The sequence below is a fragment of the Candoia aspera genome, chromosome 6 (assembly GCF_035149785.1).
Source record: "Candoia aspera isolate rCanAsp1 chromosome 6, rCanAsp1.hap2, whole genome shotgun sequence".
NCBI classification, from domain to species: domain Eukaryota; kingdom Metazoa; phylum Chordata; class Lepidosauria; order Squamata; family Boidae; genus Candoia; species Candoia aspera.
In genome coordinates this window covers 182369-191680 of record NC_086158.1, presented here as the reverse complement: position 1 = coordinate 191680, position 9312 = coordinate 182369, and the positions used below count along the sequence as shown (strand labels likewise).

Genomic DNA, 9312 nt, shown 5'->3' with positions numbered 1-9312 from the left:
TGCAAGTGCCAATGAGGCTGGGCTGCGGGCTGCTTTCCAATGTACCAACCCCCAACTTGATGGTAGAATACCTGCCTGGGCTAGTGAGTAGGGCATCACTGAAGGGTCAGGCTAGAGGTCGGTCTTTCTTGCTCCCCTGGATCAGCGTGTCCGAGATTGCCCTAGAAAACACTGCACCCTCTCTGGGAAAGAAGAGCTCCACCTGGGTGGGAAAGACACCTGACTGCCGAAGCAAGCGATGTCATGCTGTTGAGAAAGGTCACTTTCTACCCAGGTTAAGACACGGGTTCCCTATCTGGGAATGCCCCAGGCTCTAAGTCTCAGTTTTTCTCCCATTCTTTGGCGTAACAAGCTGCTTCGCCTAGCAGCTGCACTCAGTTGACATGCTAATCCTGATTAGTGTTGATCTCCCTTAGACTTGATTCACTTAGTAAAAATTGCGCACATCCTAACTTTTTGTTTATGGTTTATGGATTGTGAAACCCCAGAAAATGGATTGAGAACAACAACTTCTGATGTTCACTTTTCTAGGGTTGTAAATTGGGGGTAGAATCAAGGTGGCTTTCCCCCATCTCTGGAACCTTCAGACCGAAGGTCTACTCTACTCTACGTAGAGCTAAGAGGACAATTGACCTTGCCCACCAAGGCCTGGGAAAGGGGCTGAGACCAGAAGCACACGGGGCCAGCTCAAGCTCCCCTCACACTAAAGATTGTGGGGAGGACCGTGGCTGGTGCAGAGCTGTGGGCATGCACTGAGTATAGAAAGTTGCAAACAAACAGCTTCCCCACAGTGGAATTGGAAGGAAAACTGCCTCTGATGGAGCAGCAGGACTGAGAGCGAGTGGGTACAAGGCGGAGGAGGGGGCTATGAACCAATGTAGAACAAACAGCAGAATTGAACCCCTGATGGACTTTTGCAGAAAACAGAAGAAAATGAACTTACGATTTATGGATTTGATGATTAGTCAGCATAGGTTATAGAAAGAAGAGAGTCATGTTGTAACTTTAGAGAAAGAGGTAAATTTATGATCGTACTGATAACTGCTGTAAAGATCAGAAACCACTTCTTTGTAACCCAATCTGTTACCTGTTTGGAGACTGGGGAAAATGGCACCGTCTCCATTTTTCTTTGATCGACCCCACCAAATCTCGCTACAGAAATCCCACCCTGGCAACTTCCAGCTTAAATTATTGCACTGCTTTATCTATGGGGCTGCCCTTCAAGAGTTTGGACACTTCAGTTGTATTGTTTATCTTATTGTTCATTTTATCTCTTATATACTGTTTAGCCTGAATGGAGGTTTTCTTCCCCGTGTTCCCCTTCCGTTGAAGGATCGGCTTTATTCTAAGGTGCTTCAGGATTTTTGATGGGAAATGGGACATCAAGTGTGGCTCACGGGGTTCCTTGGAGGCAGTCAGCCTTTTCCCACCAGAAGCCAGACACACCACCAAGGAAGGAGCAGAAGAGCAGCTGCAGCGTTGCCGGCTGTCGTTGATCTCAGAGCGGCGAAGAGGCTAGCAGGCCTTGGAGTCAGCAGCTGTCCTGGCCTGCGCCCTCCTGGACAGAGGGGGCCGAGTCGCTACAGGGCAGAGCGGCTCTGGTGGGCCACCTGGCTGCAGCTGGGAGGAGCAAGCCTTGGCAATGGGCTGCTGCTCTGCTCTCAGGAAAGTCCTGCCACCACGGCAGGGCAAAGGCTGGACAGAGCATCTCCATGCCCTGAGCACACAGGGGCCGAGACCTCCCGTACAAAGGCAGCTTGTCTCTGGTGCCATCAGGACCACGTGGCGGAGCCTGGGGCCTCCAAGCCCTGAGGACACTGCCGGATGAATTGGGCTTTGTGAGACGCTGGTGATCCGATCATGGCCGGGAGGCACTGTCACCAGGGCCAGCCTGGGAGCTGGCCAGGTTGCCCTTCCTGCCCACCAACACTGGAGAGCCAGCAAAGCAGGGCTAGGAGCCGCCCTCTGGACCATCAGCCTGTGGCTTCTGGTGTCAGATGGCCTGAATGCTGAGAGACTAGTGACTGATGCCCCTTGGCTGGAGTCTCTCTGCTGCTACGGGTTGAAACGTGTGGCGTTTCTCTCATTGATCTTCAGCACCACAAAGGGCCAGGCTTTTTGGCTTGGTGGTTCCCAAGCAGACTGGAAGCTATAGAAAAATGCAAAGTGCCAACAGAGAAGATTTATTGAGTGCCAAGCATGGCCATCCTGCCAGTCTCCAACAAAGCAGCAGCTGCTGTCATCCAGGAGGAATTCTTCCTAGACCTCCAGGTTCAAGGCAAAATGTGGCTGGCACGTCCAGGGTTTTAAGGTAAGGCAAGGCTTAGGAGCTTAAGATCTGCTCTGAAGCAAAGGCTGGGTTCACACGCCATGTTCAACAGGCCAGAGAAGGCCCACCACTGGCAGCCCTACCGTAGGGGTTGATGTCATCCTCCATTCGATTGTAGCCAAAGGATCCCCAAGATGTCCCATCTCTTGCCACATTACACGATTCTTCCAGGTGCATTTCTGTGGCTTCCAGTGCTCCACCTCTCCGCTTCATGCACTATCGGCCTCTCCTCCTCCTTTCTTTCCCTTGCCCAGCATTATCATCTTCTCCACAGATGCATCTGCCCTGTAGTTTTGTTTCAGGATTCTTGCATTCTGTTGGAGTTTGTGCAGAGTGCGGGAAAGCATTTGGCCTGAGAGATCAGAAAGAAGACACCAGGCATTTCAACAAAAATAACTGTATTCAAACAAAGCATAGAACATAAACAGTTTCTTCATCCAGAGCCCTGGATGGGCAAAATCCTTAAATACAAAAAGGCATATTTACAAGCTCACACACACGTGCAAGTGTGCTGAGCAGAAAAAGAGGCTGCTAGATTCAAAAAGCAGAAGCAGCAAGCAAGAAGAGGAGCAGGCTCTGGCAGAGCTGGCTTATTAAAATGCAAATCAAGCAAGGAAGTGGAGGACTTTCAAAATACAGATCCCCATACATGGTCATCCAACACTTAACCTTTCTGACCTCTGGTTACATTTTAACCTGAGAACAATGGTGCCTGAGCTTCCCATCCTTGCTGGACACCTAAGTAGTAGTTAATTACCATGGATACCTGGCGTCTCTGTGACTTGCTCCCAAGCAGAACAAACAAATACCAACACATTCTGGCTTAATATTCTCTAGTACTGAACATTGGTCCTCTTGGAATGCAAGGCAACCTTCTCCATCCCCACAATGCAAAGGAGCAAATCTTCCTGCGGCTCTCGTGCAGAACCCATCCCTCAGACCTGCAGATCCTAACAGGGAATGCCGTTGGGCAGACCATTCCAGCGTTTGTCCGGATTGAAACGTCTCGGTCTTTCACATAGCCAAGGTGTGTGACTGGAGGTATCAGCCCTTCTCCCACCTGGAGGTAAAACTATCTCACATGATATAGAAAAATTAAACTTTGTTAAAAAGATAAAATTGTAGAAAACATTGGCTGGATATCTCTGGAAAATACGATACAGCCCAGCGCGCTACCTCCAAATGCCAGGATGCAAGATGATGCTGCAGGCTACCTCCATGATGGGCCGGGGAGGCAGACACAACTGCAGAGCTGAGCAAACTGTTACTGCAGCTTCCTAAGCCCTCATGCGGTATCCCTCGAAATAAGGCATGGCTGGCAGAGCCACATTTCTTTGTGAATTTAGGAGAAGAGCCATATTAGTCCACAGTGGCAAAAATGCAGGAATCCGGTAGCTTTTCCAACTAACACATTTCATTAAAAGGCATAAGATTTTGTGAGCTGCAGCTTACCTCATCAGATGCATCATCTCACAAAAGCTTATCCCTTTTACTGAAATGTGTTAGTTGCAAAAGCTGCTACCAGATTCCAGAGTTTTTGCACACTTTGCACACTTAGGCAGCCCTCTGCAGCCGGCCTCAAATTAGGCACATGTGTTTTGCAGGGAGAACACCCCATTAATCCAAATCTGGGTAAATCAAGGCATCAGTGCCCTCCCCTTTTCTTAATAGGGAAAGCTGAGAGTGGAGCAATGTTGGCCCTGCTGGCCTGTGGTTTATAGCCTGCTGGGTAAAGACCAGCATGCATTGGATGTCCCCGCTGACCATGTGGAAAAGGCCAAGAGAGGGTGTATTGATTATGTGCTCAGGCAGGGGATCAGAAATATAATTTGTCCCCCCCAGAAGACAACCGCTCCCCCACTTGGCTGGTGCTACAGCTGCAGAGTTTCCTCTTGCTCCACATCAAGGCCAATGGGGAACCAGCGGGGGGGGGGGGCGGGGGGCGTCTTTGCAGTGAGCAAAGCCGGCCCCACCCTGCTGCCCCTGAGCAAAGGTTTCCACAGACACCGCAACCTGCGAATGACGCACGCTCTATTTATTTATCATGACTGCAGAGGAAAATCCTCCCAAACTGCCAACGCACTCGATGTGCTTTGGGGTGGATTGAATTCCTCTCCGCGGCCAAGCCACGGCTCCGGGCCAGAGGGTTTCCGATCGGCTTGCCCGTGTGCAGCGTGATGGGCTCCCCGGGAGGAGGGTCTGCCTCACTGGGCTTGCATTCCCTGCCTCACCGACGTCGCACGTGCCTTTCCCAGAGAAAGGCGAGTCCCGAGAGGCAATACGCGACCCTCGCCTGACAACCGGGATGCCCACGCAACGCCCACCGGCAGAGACGCGCCCTATTAAGGACCGCTCGGAGACAGCCCCGGGGCCACCGCTGGGAGGGGGCTCCCTCCGCGGCCCCTGCTCCGCTCCCCGCGGCGCCTCCCCCTCCAGCCGGGCTTGCGAGCCCCCCAACGCGCAGGGACGGGCAGGGCAGGGGGCGCCGCTCTCCTCCGGCAGGGCTGATGCCCCCCGCACAGGGCCGCCCCCCGGGCTCCCCCGGCACCGCTAAGCAGCCTGCAGGGCCCTTCTCGCCGGGGCCGCCGGGGCCCAAGCGGGGCGGCTCTCCCGGGCTCTGGGGCCGCGGGGGGGACACGGGGCTCCCTGCGGGCGCAGCTACGAGGAGCCCCGCCGGTCCTTCAAGCGGGCCTCTGCCCCGGGGCCTCTGCCGCGCTCACGCCCCCCCGCCCCCCTTCGACGCCTGGTCGGTCTCCTCCGGGCTGTCCTCGGCCGGTTCCCGGGGCGCCTGCGCCTGGGGGCCAGGGAGGCGCCCGCGCCCCCGGGAGACCCGGCACGCGCCCAAGATCGTAGCCGGCGGCGCTGGGACCCGGGGCGCGAGTCGCGGGCGGGCCCGGCGATGGCGACCGGCCAATCAGCGGTTCCCGGGCGCGGGCTCCGCCCGAAACTTTCTGGGCGGGGCCGGCGCCTGGCGCTCACCTGGCCCGCCCCGCCGGGTAGGTAGGGGGCGGGGCCGGCGGGCGCGGATTGGCGGGCCGGGGGGAGGCGTGGCCTGCCGCCCGCCCGCGACGCCATCTTGCCTGGAAAGTTTCGGGCCCCCGGCGCCGCCCGTCTGTCCGTCCGCCCGCCCGCCCGGGAGCGAGGAACGCTGCGGAGGCGGAGCGGGGCCCGCCATGCCCGTGAGGAGGCAAGGTGGGGCGGCGGCGGCGGCGGCGGCGGCGGGCTGGGGGCTGGGGGCTGGGGGCGGGGGGCACCGTGCCTCTGGGCGCGTGCAGAGGGCGGCGGGGCGGCGGGGGCGCCGCTCCTCTCCTTCCTTCCCCCCCCGACGGCTCTCTCTCCCGCAGACACGCAGCGCGCCCTGCGGCTCCTGGAGGACTACCGGGCGAAGCTGAGCCCGCGGGAGGACCGGCAGCTTCGCAGCTCGGTGGAGCGGGTCATCGGCATCTTCCGGAGCAGCCTCTTCCAGGCCCTCCTCGGTACGCGCGCGGCTCCTCCCCGCTGGGCGTCGGCGAACGGCCGCCTGCGCCCCCTCCGGCGCCCCGCGCCCCTTCGGCCGGGGAGAAGAAGCGCCCCCCGGGCTGGCCCCTGCGGACGCCGCTCGACCCGGCGCCCTGGCCTCCCGCGCCCCTGGAAGGCCTCCGGCTGGGACGCTGCAGACCGCCCGGCAACCCCCCCCCGGTGGCTCGAAGGGGCCGGGGTGCCCCTCTGCGCAGGTCCCGCGGCGCAAGACGGGGGCGGCCGGCCTTTGCAGGAGGGACAGCCGTGGGCTGCTGTGGCGCCCCCCCCGGATCTCAAGGGTTGCCGCGCGCGCGAGGCTTTGGCAGGCTCCTCGCCTTCTGCCCTCTCGCCGGGGGGGGGGGGGCGCACATTCCGGCCCGGCCCGCGCAACCCCGCTTTCCCCGTTTGTGAGGAGAGGAAGCCACGCGGGGCTCGAGGCCTGCTCCGGAAGGGCCTGGCAGGTCGTTTCGTTTCGTTTCGTTTCGTTTCATGCAGCCCGGTGGCGCTGCGGGAACCTTTTCCAGCCTTTGGTTGGCTTCTGCCTTCTTGTAACTTTCCTTCACTGTTCTGAGGTTCCAAGTGCCAATTCATCCTCTCAAGAGGCTGAGCCTCTTCTCTTCCTCCCATCTTCCTTCCTAGGGTTTAGCGCCTGGTCGTGCCTGTTGCCCCCCTTGGAATATATCCAGTTTCTCGGAATCCTTATTGAAATGTAGTTCCTGGGGTGGACGTGGTATGGTGGGGGGGGGTGCCTGCTGGAACCAAATGAAGCGGAACAATTATTTGTAGCGTACTCTGAAGATGAAAGATGATCAAATAGGAAGCGATATTTCTTTCTGAAGGGTAATTATGGGAAACATCTATTTGCCTCTAGATATTCAAGAATTCTATGAGGTGACTCTACTTGAAAACCCCAAAAGTATTGATCATTCAAAGCAAGCTGAATTGGTCGAGCCTGTGAGCACATGGGACTTCCCCAGTCTTCCGAGCACTGGTGCGACTTCTGAGACATTGCCGAGCAGCCAGACTGCAGACACCCAGGTACGTATCGGATGAGTTAGATGTCGGAGCCAGGTCTTCTGTAGGCACATCCCACCACCCCTTACCAAACTCAGAGTGGATGTCCTCTGAGGATTGCAAATGGGGTGCTGGGGAATGACAAGCACCTGCTCTCTTTGCCCTCCATCCTGGGAAGCTTGATTCTTTGAGAACAACTTCGGCGGCAGTTACCAGAATCCCCCTCTTTATTTTGCTTTTCCTGCCCCTCTGTAGGGGTAGCTGAACATCTGAAAAAGTTTCTTATTGCTGCACAACATTTGCAAGCAAGCATTAAGGTAACGATTGATTGAAGTGCATTAAAACAGAAAGCCTTTGAATCAGGGTTTGTTTTCTGAGGATTGACTTGAATTAGATCAAAATAGGGTTTAACACCTGCTCTAAAATGGCCTTGTTTGCTAATGGGGCCTATTTTATAGTTTCCCAAACAATTGCTTAAAAAAGAAGCATGGAGTGGGGGTGCACACTGTACCTGCCAGTTGGAAGAAGGGAAGGAGCTCCTGGCTCTCCTTTAAGAAGGGCTGTGGTTGGGGCGAAGAAGGGTTTGAGCTCTGCTGGAAGTGCTGCCCTTCCTTTGGGTTATTTTGCCTTAGTGGGCACTGTGTGTGCGCGTGAGCGAGACATTGAAGGGGAAGAGGGAAGTGCTGGATGGGTGGGAGCCGCCGTGGCACCTTTCTAAGAGAGTCCTTGTGCAGTTAGTTTGCTGGGCCAGAAATGCACCATGCTCTGAGGAAAAAACACCCCCTCCCCAGGTAGCTAGCCAGTGGCAGTCACCCCTGAGGCAAAGGGCAGGGAGAAGGCAGGACAGGAAGGACGTTGCTGTGGCCCTGCTCCAAAGGCAGTTCTGGAAAGAGACCCTCGCTTGGTTGGCAGCATGAGATGAGAGCACAGGGCCAGGGTCCCTCCGAAGGGACTTGCGCTGTGGTGGGATGTCCATTTAGCCTCTTCAGTAGGCCTTTTGGCCCAGCAGATCTTTCCCCAGGCAGTCCATTGCGTTTAACATCCGGTAGCCTGCGCTTGGGTCAGGTCTGATACACGCATGGAGATCTTCCACTGGAAGAGCAGTGGGAGCACCGGAGGAGCTGGCCGTCTGTCTACCAGGGTTTCCTTCATAGTCAGTCACGCAGTTTTGAAATGCACACTGAGAGAAATGTAGTTGGTCTTAATTGCATTTCATTTGTTGGACCAGGAGAACCAAACAACAATTCTTTATGATATGCCCTTCCACCACTGTGCATTTCGGGAGAAATGTAAATCTACAAAAGCTCTGTGTGTGCGTGTGTGCATGGTTTAACTGAGTTTTTGAACACAGTTTCCTTGTTTCTAGATATGTGTGTTTGCACTGATTGTTAGCGATAGGAAAGCATTTTCAGCATGCCCAAACTGAATTCTACAAACTTAGTTTACTTTAATTGTTGTGGACAGAGGTGATGGGATAAACTTCCTCCTGCTGAATGCTTAGGTACCTACAGCTGAATAATGTAAATTGGCTGTGCTTTTGGCAAAGTTAGTGGTTTTTGACTCTGACCTTCAGCAGGGAGGGAAGGGAGTCCTGTTGCTTGAAGCTCAAAGAGAAGGATATGGGGCAGGGTGTAGTGCTGACACCTTTAGTTCCAATAAAAACCCATCTCATGCACAAAAGTGAAATGCAGATTCTAGGTTTAATGAAATGTGTACAGAGCAAGAGAAAAGCCACAACTGAGAAGAGAGCGCCAAACGGCTTCTCTAAAAGACTCTGCAGTCCACCACCACCCTTCTTCACCGATCCAGTTCCATCTATCTCCCAATGGTCAGTTTTTTTTCTCCAGGCACAAATGTCTTCACCGGAGTGACCCTGATTGCAGGCAATTAGCTCAAACAGCAGCAATTCGCATTCCTGCCAGCCACCTCTCCCCCTCCTTTCTTGACATGCAGTAAATTATCATGGCAGGCGCACACGATCAAAAGATGCAACCATCCTTGGATGGTGGTGGGAGCCTGACACAGGGTCCTTGTGGCTGTGGGTGAAGCCACCTGTGAATTAAATACCAGGTCTCCTCAATCTCTTGCTGGCCTTCAGCACCATCAAACTTGGTATCCTTCTGGATCGGCTGAGTGGGTTGGGAGTTGGGGGCACCATTCTGTGGTGGTTCTCCTCCTTCCCAGACCGGTTCCCTTTGATGTTGGTGGAAGAGAGTGGTCATGTGGGGTGCCTCAGGGTCTACCCTCCCTGCTCCTTTTCAATATCTTATGTGAAGCCACTGGGGAGGTCAGTTGTTGGTTTGGGCTGAGGTATCAGTATGGGGATGATACCTGGTTAGACATTTCTGTCCTTGGCTGTCCAACTGAAGCTGTTGAGGTTCTTTCCCAGTGTCTGCAAGCTGCGAGGGTTTGGATGGGTAAGAAGAGGTTGCGCTCAACCCTGCCAAGGCCAAGCGGTCATAGGTTTTGAG

The 9312-nt window shown here is 55.2% G+C and overlaps 1 protein-coding gene across 18 annotated transcripts in view; it reads left to right on the top strand.

The window, feature by feature from the left end:
* The first annotated feature begins 5422 nt into the window (after positions 1–5422).
* The window catches only part of DLG1 (discs large MAGUK scaffold protein 1), a 114433-nt gene continuing 110543 nt past the window's right edge, over positions 5423–9312 (top strand). For 17 of the 18 annotated variants that reach the window (XM_063306186.1, XM_063306197.1, XM_063306194.1 and 14 more), the window contains exons 1-3: positions 5423–5521; positions 5674–5805; positions 6699–6865. In XM_063306186.1, coding sequence (XP_063162256.1) covers positions 5503–5521; positions 5674–5805; positions 6699–6865 — 318 coding nt within the window. In that variant the 5' untranslated portion in view covers positions 5423–5502. The remainder of the gene's footprint in view (positions 5522–5673; positions 5806–6698; positions 6866–9312) is intronic. The other variant, XM_063306183.1, reaches the window with a different exon arrangement.